The following is an 18,284-nucleotide window of genomic DNA, read 5'->3' on the forward strand; positions in this document are numbered from 1 at the left end:
ATAAATAAATACCGATTAATACACATACAGAAAATCGAGACTTCCTGAAAAAAGAATTGGCAAATGTAAACCAAACTCACGTTTTTGACAGATTTATTAAATAGTTATCAAAGAAAGACAACGGTTCTTTGATTCTTCATTCAGGACTCAAAAGCAGTCATAATAAAATACAGCTGGCTTATAAAGGTTGTCACAGTTTTACAGTATTCAAAGTGACACGTTTGAACAAAAAGGGATTAGGTCTTGACATCATAATGGCAAAAATACATTTAAATAGTGTACTTAGAAAGAATAGCTACATCCCCAATACCACAACAGTATTGATATCTTGCGTTATAAAAAGGAAAGACTGTTAAGTCACACTCTCTAGCAAAAGTCCTACTCATCGAACTGGCTTATCCTTTTTGCCCAATGCTGAAATATACAACAATGTACATCTTTAGGTAAATACCCATATTCTTAAATGTGAATCCCTTGATAAGAAGTGCCTCTGGAAGGGAAACCAAATATTTGTAAAATTTGTTTTAAGTTCTTCGCAGCACAGGTCTTTTAGGTTACACTCCCACACATGCATGCAGTTGCACAGTGTCATAAGTGTTCTTTATCAAGAATACAAAGTGTGTGTTAGACATTTTTGAATAACTCGGCTTCCTTTTTTGAAAGAAAAAAATAATAATTTGACGTCAGTTGGCTGTGACAGAAGACAAATGTTGCATTAGGGAATAGAGAGAGCACACCGTCTCCAGTTCACTAGAGTCCAGAATGGAACCTTTCCCACTTCCAGAATGGTTCTGTACTGAGGCAGATCCTGGTTCTAGCTTTCTTTCCAATAGGGGAGTTTTGGTTGCTACTGGCGACCAACAGGGGGCAGGTTGAGGTTGGCCATGAGTTCGTGGACAGATGCAAAGATCGTGCACTCACCTGAAAGGAGAGAAAAACACATCTCAAGTCGGTATAATACCAATAAAATTTACAATTTTTTTTACGAAGCATCCAACATGTGGGCTAATACTTTTTTGAAATGCTGGTCACAATCAGGCCACATTTGTGTGTGTGGACTGGCCCACTGACCCTGTCGCGCGGGGTGCAGTTCGTTGAACCTCTTCAGTATATTGGAGACCATGAGTGCCGCTGCACCCGAAGAGGAGTGCTGCCTGGGGATGTCGGCCTGCTGGGTCAGGCCCGTGGCCATGTCGTACACAATGGGGACGATGATGTTCACAGGCTCCTGGGGCAGTGGTAGCCTCTGGGTCAGCTGAAGCTGAGGGGAACAGGGAGATTTACAGGGTTAGTCCAGGAACTTGGTTATGGCGTCCGTTCAAAAATAATAATAAAACATGAGAAATAACATTCCACAAGTCATTTCATCAGACCACATTGCTCCAAAAATGATTTTGCTGAGGAGCAGCACCAAAGTTTAATGACCACGGGGGAATCACTACTCTAAACTAACTGTTGGTCCTCATCCTTCCCCCGGATATAAGAGACTGCTTCAGACTTGGACGCCAGAGATTAATTCAATACGGCTCCTGTTTGTGGTGACCATGTTGCTCAGTAACAATTTCAGTTGGACCATTTCAATGAAAATTCCCAAATTCTGTGGCTATACATTTAAATACTATTTTAAAAACCACCTTTTTAAGGTTCTCAGCAATGTATCAACTTATTCCCTTATTTCCACTGTAGTGTAATTCTGTGTGAATTACAACACATTGAAGGATACCATTTAGTTGTACTATAGCATATTATTGTACTGTTCTTAGTGATTCAATATTTACCAATAATTTTTAATATCACCTATCAAACTAAGTAGTAAAACAACTTCAATTTCTGTTTTCAGTGTTTATTACTGATCTCTGGAGTAGTTTTAAAAGGGAGCATTATGCAAGATGAGGAAACTTAAAAAAATAAATTGCAAAGAAAATCAACAGATTATCAAAACAGTTGTTCTTTGAGGTCCTAACTGGTCATGTCAAAATACACGTTTGCCACACACTGAATAGCTTCAAAGACTATTGTTTGCAAACTCTTTCCATATTACCCCAGATAAACAGACTCTCTGGTCAACAAATTCTCACAGTCAAACTAAACAGGAGTTAAGGGGCACTTACAAAGAAGAGCATCTTGGACTTGAGCACCACGGCGATGGTCCCTGGGGGCGCGATGGGAGGGGCGCTGGGGGGGATGGTCAAACAGAACTGGACGTTCCACTTCAGCTGGGTGGCCTGGTCAGGGAACTAGAGCGGGAAACCGTGACACGGGTTTAGGAACGTTTCACAGAGGACACACGCGTTCTCACACGCGAACACAGGCGCACATTAATCCACGTCACCAGATTCCCAAATGCCTAACAGACAACGACCCACCAGGACATCAACACAGTCTCACGTGTCACCTGAGTTTCCAGAACGACACTAACTATGAGCTTTATACCAACCAGCGTGACTGAAGCAACGCACCTGCTGGTTTTGGCCACGCACAATTAAGAGCATCACCGCTGCACAAACCTTTCAGGCCGCATGCAACACACACAGCAACGCACAGTGCTCACCAGCTCAAGCTTCATAATGCGGACACAGTCCCTGAGAATGTTGGTGGGAGCCCCAAGCAGTTTGGTGAAGGCATTTAATGTGTTGTATTTGAAGGGAGGGCCGGCCACCTGAGAGGAGGGGGAGAGAGAAGAGGGAGTAAGAGGGGAGGAGAAAGAGGATGAGAGAGAGGGGGGAGGACAGAGATTTACAGCCACCACCTGGGACACATTAGGGTTCACAGACGTTCTTGGGGACAGAACCAATTTCTCATCTTTTGCCGGCTAGGGGACGTGATCCAGGAACCCTTTGGTTAATGGTCAGATGCTCTAAACAAAAACAGTTATAACAGCAAATCATGTTGTTAAAAGTTTGAGTTAAAAAGCATTTGACTTAAAACACAAATACTTGAAAATAGTACAATGTAGTACATTAATGTTGGTTTTTAAAAGAACGTAAAGTATTATTTATTTTAAATTCCAGCTACACATGTATTTTAACCCTTTTGGTGTGTGTGTGTGTGTACATGATATACTTTGACTTACCCGGGTCTCAAAGAACTTCTCCAGGACCTGCAACTCCTCCTGTGACCAGGGCCCTGCGTTCTCTGGGGTAACTTTGAGCTGCAGGGTCTGGTATGTCTTAGGGTTCAGTGCCACGCGACATTTCAAAACCTCCGTCTTAAACATGATCACCCCCGGCTCGTTAGAGTTCACTATGGACAGCTGGACAGACGGAGGAAACGACGAAGAGGGGATTATCATTAAAAAAAGAAAAGAAATACCAAAACAAATGCAACTTTAGCTTGTTAAGCTCAATGACTACATAGAAATTGACAGTAAAAAAAATAATAAAAAAAAGGCACAATTTAACAGATAAGGAAACTAATTTCTATCCACTAATGCTTGCGTTGAACGTTTGAAGGTTGGGAAAGCACTGAGCACTGATGCAGAGCAATTGGAGACACGCTACCAATCAAAGGGTTTGGGGTCACTTAGGAAAGTCTTTGGTTTTTGAAAGAAAGGAAAATGTTTTGTCCATTAAAATGACATCAAATTGATCAGAAATACAGTGTAGACATTGTTAATGTGGTAAATGACTACTGTAGCCGGACACCGCTGATTATTATTGGAAAATCTACTTAGGCATACAGAGGCTCATTATCGACAACCATCAGTCTTGTGTTCCAATGGCACGTTGTGATTGCTAATCCAAGTGTATAATTTTTAAAGACTAATCGATCATTACAAAACCCTTTTGCAATTGTTAGCACAGCTGAAAACTTTTGTACTGATTAAAGAAGCAATAAAACTGGCCTTTTTTAGACTAGCTGTGTATCTGGAGCATCAGCAATTTTGGGTTTGATTACAGGCCTAAAATGCCCAGAAATAAATAACTGTTCTGAAACTTGGCAGTATATTCTTGTTCTGAGAAATTAAGTCTATATTATGTGAGAAATTGTCAAGAAACGGATGATCTCCTGCAACACTGTGTACTACACCCTTCACAGAACAGCACAAACTCTTACCACAATTAGCCTCGGCGCACAACTGAGCAAGAGGACAAATACCGAAGTGTCTAGTTTGAGGAACAGATGCCTCACAGGTCCTCAACTGGCAGTTTCATTAAATAATACCCGCAAAACACCAGTCTCACTGGACAGAGGAAGACTGGGAAAAAAGTTATGGACAAGCAAATCTAAGTTTGAGATGTTCGTATCACAAAGAACAACATTCGTCAGATGCCGACCAAATGAACAGATGCTGGAGGAGTACTTGACCCCATCAGTCATGCATGGTTGAGGCAATGTGATGCTCTGGGGGGACTTTGGTTGTGGTTAAATGGTAGATTTGTACAGGAAGATTTGATGAAGGCAGGCCATCACTCTATTTTGCGGTGCCATCCCATACCCTGTGGACAGCAATTGACTGGAGACAATTCCCTCTTACAACAGGACAATTATCCAAAGCACAGCTCCAAACATCAAGCCAATCCAACGTGTGGGAGGTGCTTCAGGAAGCGTGGGGTGAAATCTTTTCAGTTTACCTCAACAAATTGACAACAAGAATGCCAAAGGTCTGCAAGGCTGTAATTGCTGTAAATGGAGGATTGTCAGAATATATTTCCTATTCAAACTATTTTCATATATGTTTTCATGGAAAACAAGAACATTTCTAAGTGACCCCAACTTTTGAACGGTAATGTAGATGAGGTCACAAGAGCCGTCTAAGTCGAGCTTGTTTTGACAGTAGAACTGGGACGATAACCCCAAACATTATCAACACCTATCGAAACCACAATTCAACAAGGACTTTTAACGACCGGCAATAACAAACTAAGACACAATGACACTCACGATGACACTCACATCAGCGTCCAACTGGATAAGATGGAGCGACAGAGATGGAGATGGATGAAATGGAGAGAGGTAGAGAAGTGTCAGGACAGAAATACATTAAAAACAAACCCAGTGGGTGAGCGAGGAAGGCGCAGACACGGAAAGAAACACAGACCAAAGGACAGAGACAGTTTAAAACCAAACCCCTGGAGGTTCCACCACTCACATTGGGCTCCAGCTGGATGATCCGCTGCAGGTGGCGTCTCATGATCACCGAACCCAGGAAGCGCTCCAGCGGAGAGCAGAGGTAACTGCCCGCCAGCCCCGGAACCAGGCAGGGCGTGGGGGAGGGCAGCAGCAACACGTGCAGGGCGTTGTGGCTGAGGATTGTGGGGATGGAGGCAGCCCAGGAGCGCTGAGGTAGCTTACGGGGCGGGGGCATAACGCCAGAACCTGGAGGGAGACGGGCGGGCGGGTGGGGAGAAGTGCAGGCGTGGAGAAAGGCGGGCAGACAGACAAGCAGACAGAGAGTATCATTAGCCAAGGGCGCAAGTGTCAAACCCAGGGCTGAGTGTTGGCATTTTAGCCCCCAAAACTAATCCGTCAATCTACATACAATATGTTACATACAGTTCCAGAGGAGTGGATTGTCATTCAGAGTCATGTATGGGGGTGGTGTTTCTTCTGTGTGTGTTACTCACTGGGACCGGCGCGTGGCGAGTGTGAGGCATCAGGGATGGGCGAGTGGAGTGAGGGGTTTCCCGGGGACATGCCGTGGATGCGGGCCCCAGGAGAGGGCCCTGAGACCTGGGGAGAGCCTGGCCACTGGCCCCTCTGACTGGGAGACACCATGGCGTAGGGGGAACTGGGGTCAAGAGCACCTTGAAAATATACAGACACATCGTCATCAACTTGTCTTCACCGTTAACAGTGAACAACCACCAGCAATAATGCATCATTAATAATAATTTATAACACATCAGATCCGTAATATAATGATAACATCCCCCTACTGACTGGTCTCCATGACGGCAAACTCCAACAAACTTGCACAGACATGAACTGGGACGCACCGAACTACACAGACAAAGACTCACACCCACTGATTGACACAAATGTCCTCAGTTCACTATCCAATGAAATCCGTCCACACTTAATGCACCACTTGGTGCCCACCGCCCTGTCAAGCTGAGGTTGACCTTCTAAAACACACGAGCACGAACAGGACAGGCATACCTCCTAGGACGGACGAAATGTTCCTAAATTGTTCCCTGAAAAATAAGTTAGTCGAATAGTAACGATAACACTTTGCAACTATTAGACAAATTATATGTTAGTCTAATTGCTTATAAGTTATGGTGTGTTTTGACTTTCTATAGGCTGTAAAAACAAAAAAAAAAGGATTTACTAGACATACAAGTGCAATTGATTAGTTAACAGTGTAATTGCATATGTTGAATTCAATCACTGGCACAAATATTACAGAGTGGACAAAATTCACATTCTGTATTTGTTGTTTGAAAGAAATACTACCATATCAACCTTACGTCAGGCGGAACTCTTTTGCTACTGACAATGTGTCCCGCTGTGGAAAATATTACTCTGTCAGATGAGGATGTTTGGCAATAGATTCAAACACTTGACATTTCAGTGTACTCACAAGCTGCGTCATGGTGTACTGTTGAATTATAGGAAATTTCCATATCATAGTTTCCTAAACTGAATCGCCTCAAATAGCCACCCAGCTCTACTGGTCTTCCCTACAACCTCAACCAGCCACCCAGCTCTACGGGCCTTTAACTAAAGCCTCAACCAGCAACCCATCTCTACAGGCATTCCCTATAACCCTCAACAAGCCACCCAGCTCTACAGGCCTTCCCTATAACCTCAACCAGCCACCCAGCTCTAAATGCCTTCCACTAAAACCCAAATCCCCCACCCAGATCTACAGGCCTTCCCTAAAACCCTAACCAGCCACCCAGCTCTACAGGCCTTCCCCTAAAACCTAAATGCACAACCCAGCTCTATGGGCTTTCCCTAAAACCTCAACCAGCATCGAAGCTTTGCGGGCCTTCCCTAAAACCTCAACCAGCCACCCAGCTCTATGGGCCTTCTCCAACGCCTCAACCAGCCACTCAGCTCTACGGGCCTTCTCTAAAACCTCAACCAGCCAGCCAGCTCTACAGGCCTTCTCTAAAACCTCAACCAGCCAGCCAGCTCTACAGGCCTTCCCCTAAAACCTCAACCAGCAACTCATCTCTACAGGCCTGCCTGAACACATCCTCGGTCTACACAGGCCTAGTTTACATAAAAAACTGCACCAGGGACTGGCTATAGTTCTACTCACTGAGCACACCTTCATGCCCTAGCCACACCCCCAAACACCGGCCACACCCCCAACCCAGCCCGTTCCTTTGGTCAGTGTTTTAAACCACTTACCATGCGGGCTGGCAAAGCTGGCGGGGCCCATAGCTATGCCAAGAGAGGATGGAGACGGGGTGGGCCCAAAAGGCGAGGGGGCTCTCAACACTCCGCTAGGGGAGCCCGACGCATGGATGGTCCCTGTGCCCGCACACAGAAACGCACACAGCGACCAGAAACGCTCATCAGACACAGGCCAATAGGGTCAGCTCACAAACATTCAAAACGCGCAGTCGCCACAGGAGATAGGCACCTCTCCTTTTAAGGACGATTCGATAGAATGTGGAGATGCATCTCGATACAGCAAAGATACTTTGAATTTGTTTGGTGGAACAAATCGAGGCGATTCAGTTTGACGCTCTTAATATTGTTTCCATTCCAAATGAATGGAATACTGACGGCATTCCGGACCTGGGCCTCCCGAAGACAGATCTGTCAGCATACTTCTCTGACATGCTTGGCCCCCTGTGTTTGTTGTGAAAGCTGAGCATCTACCACCATCACTGGGTGTAACGTTGTGACGCGGTTTTTACCAGCTTTCTGACGGGGTAGAGCTGGCTTCTTCACAGCGATACGCACGCATCTTAAACTTCCGAACCGAGGATCGACGCGAAACCCGAACCAAACACACAGCCACATACCCGCGCTGAAGCCGGGCACTGAGGCAGAGATGGGTAGGCGTGACTGGATGCGTGCGTTCTACCTTCCGGACTCAACTTACACAGTCCTCTATGCCGATGAGAGCAGCGCGAGGTGAAAACACAGTGACATAATGGAGCAGGTGGAGGATGGATGAGGACAAGAGAGCGTTCTGTGTTTTTCCTCTGTCCTGTTGGGGGAGGCCAAGCAGGCGTGGCACATCACAGACACACAAAGAACACATACACGCAGACGCACGCACGCACGCACGCAGACGCACGCACCTGGGGACGGTGTGGGCATCATGGATGGCGAGGGCGCCACGTTGGGATGGTAAGGGGTGGGGGGGGACGTGAGGGGAGGGTACACGCCCCCAGGACCCCCCCTCATTGGCTGCGGAGGCTGCTGGGCCTGTAGTTGGTTCAATAGGCTGTCCATCATGTCGCCTCCAACTGGCGAGGGTGGGTTGTCGTCCTCGTTGACCGAGCGTCGTCGAGCATCTTGGCTACTGTCAACAAACATGTTGAGGAACGTCTGACAGAAAGACAGAGGGAATGAACAGAATGACTGTTACATCTGGTGTCAATGCGGTTTATTGGAAGCATAATCCCCACCAAGGCAGCTAGGTAGAAACCTTGAGAGGAACCGTGCCACAACACGTAGGCCCTTTCAAATCCTCCACGAAAACCACACAATTCACCCAACGGTTCCACACCTTGAGTCCCGGGGCAGGATAGAAGCCCTCCACGATCTTGGTGTTGTCGAAGAGGCTGTAGGCGCCGTCTCTTATGGCAACAACACCGCGGCTGCGACAGTAGATGTCTATGCAGTACATGTTGCGGAAGGCCAGGCGGATGTGGGTGGGTGACTGGGGGAGGATGGAGAAGCACTGGTAGGCTGTGTTGGTGCGCTGCGTCAGCCCCAGCATGGGCACCGTGGGCAGCTTGTTGATGGCATTCAGGGGAGCCTGGGTGTCTGACAGAACCTAGACGGGGGGGCGACGGAGGATGAAAACAGAAAACAAAAGGGATGTTATTCCCGGCCCTTTCAGGCAGATGGTATTCCTGTAGCAGTGTGAAGGTCAGTGTGCATGTGCGTGGGTGTCAGACATGATCAGCCAGCTAGAGAGCTTGTTGACAGGTGGGGGAACACTCGCCAGGATACAGTGTGTGGCGTAGGTTAGAGTGTGTGTGGCGTAGGTTAGAGTGTGTGTGTGAGGTAGTTTGTGTGAATCAGTGTGTGCGGTGTGAATCAGTGTGTTCGCAGTACCTGCAGTAGTTGGACCACGGTCGGGGTCTTGTTGAACATCTCCTGTAGCTGATGCAGTATGATGTTGTGGCAGTTACTACAGCCCGAGTTGGGGCCCACAGTCCCGAGAGACAGAAGGAACCTCTGAGTACTGCTGTTCCACTGGATGGTCACCTGAAAGACAGGACAGTTCTGACAAATTCACAAAACAGAGAGGAGCGAGGGACAGAAACCAACAGGAAAAAAATCAGGCGAGAGGGAAACCTCTCGGGGGAACCAGACACGTACCGAGCTGCCCTTGGTGCTGCCGTAGCACAGGACCAGTTTGCGATAGTTATACAGGCGGATCTCGCTGAACAGACCCAAGTAGGACGGCATCTCCGGTAGGGACCGGGAGAATTCCAGGACACACTGGTACAGCTGGCTGACGCCGCTCCAGTCGTTGAGGAACATCTCCACCACCTTCCTCCCACCCACAGGCTCCGAGAGAGGGTTCTCATAGGTCAGGTACACGTGGCGAGTGGAGGCTGGACAGACACAAAGGAAGAGGTAAGGACAAGTCTCCATGACCCTGGGTAGTGTGTGTGTGCGTGCGCACGTGTTCGGGCGGGCATGTTTTACCTTCTGTAGATGAAAAAAGTCCACAGAAGGTAAGTAAAACACGACAAACTGATTTTATGGGTTTGGGTTAGGTAAAGTTTAGGCATTGCAGGTTAGGTTACTTTTAGGCGCACAAGTGAGGTCATTTAGGTTAGAGTTATGGTTACGGTAAGGTTCAGGGAACATGGACTTTTTTTTTTTGCACATCCCGACTACTTTAGTAATATTGGACTGGGTGTGTGTGGGTGTGTGTGTGGGTGTGTGTGGGTGTGTGTGTGGGTGTGTGTGTGGGTGTGTGTGAGTGTGGGTGTGTGTGAGTGTGGGTGTGTGTGTGTGTACCTTGTTCTTTGCTGTGCGTGCTATTAAGCGGGCAGTTGGCCAGAACCAGCTCCGCCACCCAGGTGCGGTTGTTCCGCCCCTGCAGGCGGAAGGTGCAGTCCAGCAGGGAGCGCTCCAGAGCCCGTCGCGTCTCCTCCCCTACACCCTTACATGGAGGGATCCTGTGGAAGGGAAAGGCACAGCATGGTGTCACCAACATCCACCACCACTGTCAAAGGCATTAAACCAGAGAGTAATCTTGTGTAAACCCTAACTGCCAGGATTAAACGCCCCGGGAGATTTAATCCTTTAGATTCAGTAGAACACCATCAGAATCTGTGTTTTATTTTTCTTCATTAAGCACCGCCCACTGTATGCCCACTGTAGCCCCTATCATATTGTTACAGCGGCATCCTGGGAGATGGAGTCTTACTTCAGGATGCGGATGGTGTGACTGCAGCCGTCTCCTTCCACCTGGACACCTTGGTGCGGAATCTCCATCTGAGATAACTGGAGAGACAGAGAGAGAGAGAGACACAGAGAGAGAGAGAGAGAGAGAGAGAGACATTAGATGAAAGGCGGTCGAAAGCAATATCCACCCGACCACTGCAGGTTCCGCTAAAACAGATTTCAGAATTCCTGCCTCCTCTCCTCTCAGGTCCCCCTTGAAAAACACAAGTTGCATTTACAGGGGGGAAATAATTGTTTAGAGATATAAAACCGAGAGCATCCTCCCTCCATCTCTACCTCCACTCTAAGGCCTATGAAAGGCATGTTAGTGTCACACATGGCAACCAGATGAGCTAGCTCCTTGTTGAAGGCCGCCATCTCCCCAGAGCGCTTGGGCTTCTTGGGCTCCACAGCTCCCTGGTCCCCTGACAACTGGAGGGCAGAGGAGAGACAAGTGTACAGCCAGACAATCACCTACTGACGAAATTAATAATACATTTATTTATTTATTTATTACACACTTTCCACTTCAGGGAACTATTTGTTTTCAATTATTGGGCTTTCGTCTACTTTTAGGATATGGTTTCAAATCATCTAGACATTGAATCAGTGTCACCCCCGCAAGAAGCACTGCAATCCATTCCTACTTTTCTCTTAGCTCCGGGACGGGCCCCTCGGCCAGAGGTGTTGTCCATGACCAGTTGCTCCAGATTGGGCTTGAAGTGCTGCAAGAGCTGGGCACACGGAGGGCCCTCCTCACCCTCCAACTGAGACACGGACAGGAAGGAGTACTTGTACTGCAGCTCGGTGGGACAGCCGGGTACATCCAGCATCTCCACTATCTGGAGACAGGCGACAGAATGATAAGGGAGAAAGAGGGAGGCACAAAAAGAGATGAGCAGGAAGAGACAGGTTGCATGAGGAGGGACAGACGGACAAGAGAACCGAAGGAAGGAGAATAGTAACGAAGATTTGTCTACATGGTTAACAACTTCGGTTTGGGCACAGTAAAGATTTAACTGGTACCGTTAAGGTAGGAGGGGCTTACAATGTAGTACTGTGGCAGGCGGGTCAGCCGGATGAAGAGCTTGTGTTTTGATAGGCTGCCCGCAGGATGGGTGGAGGAGTTGGAGAGGTGTAGTATGTCTGTACAAACAGTGGGGAGATGTTTCACCGACTGTCGACACCTCTGCTCTCCTAACCAAAACCTGGAGAGACCAGAGCGCAGAGACCAGAGCGCAGAGACCAGAGCGCAGAGACCAGAGCGCAGAGACCAGAGGGCAGAGACCAGAGGGCAGAGACCAGAGGGCAGAGACCAGAGGGCAGAGACCAGAGACCAGAGGGCAGAGACCAGAGGGCAAAAGTGAGAAAGGGTACAAAGAAAGGGGGGATATGAGAAAGAGGGAGAGACACATTAGTAAACTGAAATATGGCACATTCTACACACAGCCCAGACTGGATTTCCCAATCCACCAATCACAGTCCTGTGAGACATAATTATCACAGTAACACTTTCCCTAACGGAATAACAGCCCATTTCCTGGTTGGACTGTATAACAGCAACTGAGTAACAGAACCCTCACTTAAATGTGGATGCCCGTTCTAGTAAATTCCATATGACACTAAATCGTGGCTGACAGACGACAGACTGAACCGGCACAGCCGCATGCTGGCCTACATCTTATTGAGAGTCCTTTTAGATATTTTTAACCTGCATGGAAATAAGATGTTCCCCACACACGCGCACAACCACGCACAATACTAAACCACTTTAGGGTAAAATAAAATCTAGAAATAAGATCAGTTCTATGATTTTAAAATCCCAGTAACATATTCCAACATTTTACAACCCTAACCTGTTCTCGTATCTAAATTGGCATAGTACAAAGTATAAACTACCAAGGACCTAGTATGACAGAGACAGGAAGTGGATTTACTTAAGCTGCTGAAGCCAGGATATGATGCGCTTCATGTCGTCGTTGATGGTCTTCTCGATGTCATCCAGCATGGATTGATCTGGGGACGAAAACACCAAATGAGTACTGTGTACGTTACATGTGTACGGGTTTGTGTGTGCGCGTGACTCCATGCTCACCGATCCCATACAGCATGGGCTGGAACATCCCGGAGTGCAGGTCTACAAAGATGTGCAGGCACTCAGACCGTCCACAAGGCTCCAGGATGGGTATCACCAAGGTGGGCAGAGCCGTCTCTATGAACGCTGAAACGCACCAATGACAAGCACATTCTCATCCGTGTCGTCTAGGCTCAGGGCGGTGTGTTAGGGCAGGCCATCATTGCACCCAATGACAAAGACGCCATTTTAAAGACACGGTAATATAATGTAGTACGACATAATTAACAGGGTCCAGACATGCTGCTTAGCTATAAATCGCATCCAGAAATAAAAGACATCTGGAAGACTCAATACATTGGCTGGTCAAATCTGCACTTGTTTCAAGCTTTTCCATTTGTCTATTCGGGGATAAGTATTCATAGTACTGCAGGAGCAGCAGTAACAGCAGTGGAAGCAGTACAGCATAAACCATGTATAAACGGATAACAAATGCATGTGAAAAGCTGGCAGTAGTCGTAGCGGTATTAGTGCCTCACTTGGTAAGAGCAGGTGTTTGTGGGTGCCTCGTACCACAGGGGGTCAATAGGAAAATCTAAGCACTCACCAGTGTAAGTCGCCCCCTGGATAAGAGAGTCGGCTAAAACTCTCTGACTGGCTGACATGCAAAAACGTAGTATGACTACCATACACATATCGGTGAGGACAGGGACTCACAGCTGTCACTGGGGTTGCTGCTCTTCAGGATGGCTTTCAGCTCCTGTAACTTCTGGTGTGAGCGGGCGTGCACACTGTCAATCAGAAGCTTCTCCACTGACAAGTGGTCGATCTACAGGAGGGGGCGGAAACACATACATGGAAACTAGGAACGGAAACAACAAAGGAACGGAGTATTATGACTACGAGGAACGAGGCGTTAGTTCACCCTCATGGCTCTCTCCACTAGTTTCGAGTCACAGGCCGGCAGCGGAGGCTCATGGGAGATCTGCAGAGGCTTGGAGCCGTCCGATTCGTCAATCTTGATAGTGACTTTGTGGACTGACGCGGTGCCTGTCCTCCTTCCCAGGACCTGCTGACTGGAGACGGAGAGACGACGAAAGAAAGACGTAGAAAATGACTTCGGACCAGTTTCCCTCTGATTAAGTATTCATTTGACAAGCTAGACAAATCGACCACTCAGCCAATCGGTGTCTCTTACTTCCAGACGCCCAGCGTGAGGCACTTGGCAGGCATATAGCGCTCCACCTGCACCAGGTCTCCCCAGCGCTCCCGGACCAACATGAGGGTCTGCGAGTGAAGCACCTCTAGCTGCAGAGACAAGCAGAAGGAGTCTGGAGGGGACCGGGTCAAGGAAGGGGCGTGTTCAGCAGGAAGGCACACGCACGGCGGGCCCAGCTGTTGGCGTCGAGGGCCAGGGTTTGAAAGGCCGTTACACTCGGTAAGATGTAGAGAAATGCGTTACGTTTTATTTTTTTTAATGTGTTACGTTAAAAAAAAGCACACTCCCAATGAATCCTCTGGACTGATTACTGATGGCCTGTCGTGCATGATAGTGTTCTAAACACACCTGTGTGTGAGTGTGTGTGTGTGTGTGTGTGTGTAACATTACATTTCATCTAGTCATGGTGTAATAAAAACGTGACCTGGTACTTCTGCCTTTGATTAAAAAAAATCCCAGATCCACAATCTCCCTCTGCCCAGTAGCTCCCTTACACCGCTGAGGCTGAATCTGGACGGAGTATGTGTGTGTGTGGGCGAGTAGGTGAGCAGGCCAACCGAATAGCACACAAACTGTTAATATTTCTACCCAGTTCGTGGGGAACCGAAAGCTCTTTAATAACGCAGCTGCCGCCTGGGGCTGCTGTACTCTCGAACACCGCCGGTCAGTCCCGCCGGTCGCTCACTCACTGAACCCCCACACGCGATTAAAATCACTGCAGCAGCTGTAGGCAGACGTGGCCCTGGGGCAACTGTCTGCACACGCACGCGCGCAAACACACCCGCGCGCAGATATACTGGAAGGATACGCAGGCAGCTGTACATGTCCTGCAGCGGCTTCTCATCTGCAAAGAGGCGTGACTGCACCAGCTCATGGATGAAGTTCACCTGCATACTGTGGACCAGGGCTCGGCCATCTGGGGGGGGGCAGAGCAGACCACAACCTCAACATACACTTCATCTGCCAGTCACCTTGAGTGACTGTTCCTGTACTACAGGACATCTCTCGCAGACATCATGTTCGGGGATATTTCGAAAAGGAAGAGGACACGGATGAAAAACTGGATAATTCCAAAGTTTTAATTTCTAACCTTCACAGCATCTCACCATTTAGTGGTGGGTTCTGAATTTCTTACCTCCAGTCTCCTTATCCTCCACCAGTATCTCCAGTTTTAACAGTCTCCAGGGAATATCAGGGTCGTCCCCCATCACCGTTAGAGTAGCCTCAAACTCCCCCTCCACACGGAACTTCACACGCCCGTTAGCTATAACAAACAAACACATAAATCTCAATATAGAACCATTTCAATGTTTTTACAGAGTTACAGTTCATATAAGGAATGTATTCACGTTTTAGTTCGGTATACATTATGGGTTGCCACTTCAAAATTCAAATGGATATTTATTACAGCTTTATTAAGGTGTGTGTGCCTGCGCGCGTTGGCTCCTTACCCACGGTAAGGTTCGCTAGCTGAGGTGGTAGGTCTGTGGTGACAAGGCGATGCCGCAGGATCTGATTGAGCTGGTTCAGGGTGGTCTGCTTCTCCACCTTAGTGATGGGATCTGGGGGAATGATCTTATCCTACACACACAAACACCTGTCAAGGCATTGTCTAAAACGGGGCTTCAGAGCATTTTGTCCCTGTTCCACACTCCAGTCCAGTAGGTGGCGATAACCGATAACACCCCAAAAAGGTTTCTGTTTGTGCACAGATGCACATCACACACACAACCAACAAAGTACATGAAGGAGAATATCAAAATCAGACATCCTACTCTAACACAGGCTACTGAAGTTTAAAAGACAAGGTGAAGACAAAACAAAACACACTATTGAGAGAAAAAATGACAGGTACAATTATAATTATATATTTATATAGTAGTGGACCCATACCGCCCAGCTAACATGGTAGTGGACCCATACCGCCCAGCTAACATGCTAGTGGACCCATACCGCCCAGCTAACATGCTAGTGGACCCATACCGCCCAGCTAACATGGTAGTGGACCCATACCGCCCAGCTAACATGCTAGTGGACCCATACCGCCCAGCTAACATGCTAGTGGACCCATACCGCCCAGCTAACATGCTAGTGGACCCATACCGCCCAGCTAACATGGTAGTGGACCCATACCGCCCAGCTAACATGGTAGTGGACCCATACCGCCCAGCTAACATGGTAGTGGACCCATACCGCCCAGCTAACATGCTAGTGGACCCATACCGCCCAGCTAACATGCTAGTGGACCCATACCGCCCAGCTAACATGCTAGTGGACCCATACCGCCCAGCTAACATGGTAGTGGACCCATACCGCCCAGCTAACATGCTAGTGGACCCATACCGCCCAGCTAACATGCTAGTGGACCCATACCGCCCAGCTAACATGCTAGTGGACCCATACCGCCCAGCTAACATGGTAGTGGACCCATACCGCCCAGCTAACATGGTAGTGGACCCATACCGCCCAGCTAACATGCTAGTGGACCCATACCGCCCAGCTAACATGCTAGTGGACCCATACCGCCCAGCTAACATGGTAGTGGACCACACAGCTATAAGTATCTTACCCGAATACAAGTGGGCAGGCGTGGATATGACCCGGTGGTGAGGACGTCGATGGCGAACGGGATGGCGAAGCTGGGCAAGCGGGCGTGCACGAGGGCATCCCTCGCAAGCGATGCTAGCCTGTCAGCTGTGTCAACAAACAGGAAGGCCTGCTGGTCGAGGAAGCTAGAGATCATCTGTCAATGCAGAAACCAGAGGTTGAGGTTACGGTTAGGTAGGCCTGAATCGAAGATTCACGTAAACACTGCACTGATGTCAGTGAGGGTAAAATGGGAGATGGTCAGACTTGAGCAAAACTAGTATCTGGTTGTGTATGTCCTCTGAGGGAGAAACTCTGGTGTAGAGTATTGTATAATATTGTAGCCTAGCCTACTTACCGCACACTTTTCCACCTTCCCAGCATTGCTTGCCCATTTCACAAGGGCAAGGAGACGTACGAAGAGTTGCCGGGTCCGACTAGAAAACTGGACAATCTCGATTTTTCTGTCAGAAACATGTTAGAAAAGAAACACTTTCATAGTAGAATTAGCCTACAATATAGCACTCATTGCAACATTCCATTTTGCCATGTCAATTTACGCAGTGAGAACTGTGATCATACGCATACCTTTCCATATCTGTTTTCCTGGGAAGTCTGTAAAAAAATAAAAAACACAGAAACACAATGGCTTACTTTTATGTATCAATACTTCATTTTACCACAAATTGAAATCACTATGAACGCAGGAGAAAAATATTGCAATCACAATAAAGACATAATACAACACAAAAGGTCAATTCCATGTACTTGTACAACTAGTTAGACTATTTTACAAGAAATTTACCATGAAACTAAACACATTATACATTATTTTGAGCCTGAAGAACAATGATCAGATGCCAAACATACTGTATATGATCATGCCGGTGGGATGATGTAAAGTTATATCACTTCACTGTCTTGTCATTACTTACAGTTCACCCAATAGAGTGATTTCATGGTAGGTCCTCTGGAGCAGAAACTCAATCAGAAGGCTCAGCCGAACCCCTTGGGTGGCTGGAGGTCCTGGGGGAGGCGGCTGGGTGGCCGAGGTGGCACCCCCGATAGGGACCAGTTGCCCATCTGATCCAATCTGCACCGGAGCCATTTTAAAATAACAAGGCAAGCGCCACAGATGGAGAGCGAAAAAAATAAAAGTACTGACACGCAATTACTTCGAACTGGAACTATTCTTACACATATTCTACACCATTGCGCACGTAGTAATTATTCAGTAGTGGCTCGGCGTATTCGCCCCATAGAAAAGTCGGAAAATACCCGCGTTTTAATAGCTTATTACAGAAAGGATTCAATGCTGTTCAACCGCCATCTTTGCTATCTGACGGGAAGTGATCATGGTTTGGTGGAAAGAAAGATCCGGATAGGGTGGAACGAGTGCTACAGAAAAAACTGTTGTTCGTAAGAATTTTAACAGAGACAGTCCAAGAACTGAGATAGCCCACTTGAAGACACGGCCCATAATTTTTTGATCGAGCCACTTGGTTTCCGTCTAGTAGAAAGGGTTAATATTTACCTCAGTGGGAGACCCAGAACGAGACATCTTTCTGGTAATTTTCTGATGGAGCTAACGATAAGTGTGGGGATTCAGTTTGGTTGAAGTTTACACTTAAAATTGCTGCTAGTTTACATTATGTATATGTTTGCTATATCTTTTTTGCATTATATATTTCTTAATTCTTACTGCATAGATGCCGTGTTCCATGGCACAATAATTTCATTGTTCAGAGTGACTGTGTTATTTGGTGCATTTGATAAATAAAGAGACTGACTTTGAATTTTAATATTGGCTGCGTTCATGAAGTGTACTGAATCACATGGTTTCCACAAAACAAATTCAACGTT

General features: G+C 47.4%; 1 protein-coding gene across 3 annotated transcripts; it reads right to left on the reverse strand.

Annotated features, from left to right (window-relative positions):
• Positions 1–76: 76 nt before the first annotated feature.
• med14 (mediator complex subunit 14) lies at positions 77–17,870 on the reverse strand. Of its 3 annotated transcripts, XM_010889989.5 has the most exons (29): positions 17,357–17,840; positions 17,010–17,036; positions 16,780–16,885; positions 16,405–16,578; positions 15,287–15,416; positions 14,971–15,099; positions 14,644–14,751; positions 13,815–13,947; positions 13,542–13,692; positions 13,334–13,445; positions 12,638–12,763; positions 12,480–12,558; positions 11,591–11,750; positions 11,190–11,384; positions 10,840–10,974; positions 10,526–10,602; positions 10,114–10,274; positions 9,463–9,701; positions 9,196–9,348; positions 8,642–8,911; positions 8,211–8,460; positions 7,306–7,428; positions 5,568–5,747; positions 5,093–5,319; positions 3,074–3,253; positions 2,552–2,659; positions 2,112–2,237; positions 1,072–1,261; positions 77–921 (listed from the first exon to the last, which is right to left on the reverse strand). In XM_010889989.5, exons 1-29 carry the CDS (start codon positions 17,527–17,529, stop codon positions 848–850), a joined length of 4,296 nt encoding a protein of 1,431 aa, XP_010888291.1. In that variant the 5' UTR covers positions 17,530–17,840; the 3' UTR covers positions 77–847. The 3 variants fall into 3 exon arrangements, with proteins under 3 accessions (XP_010888291.1, XP_010888292.1, XP_034144911.1); XM_010889990.5 differs by lacking the exon at positions 7,306–7,428 and having other exon boundaries at positions 17,357–17,821; XM_034289020.1 differs by lacking the exons at positions 77–921; positions 1,072–1,261; positions 2,112–2,237; positions 2,552–2,659; positions 3,074–3,253 and adding an exon at positions 4,678–4,908 and having other exon boundaries at positions 17,357–17,870.
• Positions 17,871–18,284: the final 414 nt, after the last annotated feature.

The sequence above is a fragment of the Esox lucius genome, chromosome 20 (genome assembly GCF_011004845.1).
Source record: "Esox lucius isolate fEsoLuc1 chromosome 20, fEsoLuc1.pri, whole genome shotgun sequence".
Taxonomy (NCBI): domain Eukaryota; kingdom Metazoa; phylum Chordata; class Actinopteri; order Esociformes; family Esocidae; genus Esox; species Esox lucius.

Bases quoted from the DNA above. Each gene is read 5' to 3' on its own strand.
- med14 (XM_010889989.5), bottom strand. From the start codon at position 17,529: ATGGCTCCGGTGCAGATTGGATCAGATGGGCAACTGGTCCCTATCGGG. The intron at 14,752-14,970 runs GTAAGAAATTCA...GCCCCCCCCCAG, and splicing joins GGAGGATAAGGAGACTGGAG to ATGGCCGAGCCCTGGTCCAC. The intron at 9,349-9,462 runs GTACGTGTCTGG...CCTGTCTTTCAG, and splicing joins GCAGCACCAAGGGCAGCTCG to GTGACCATCCAGTGGAACAG.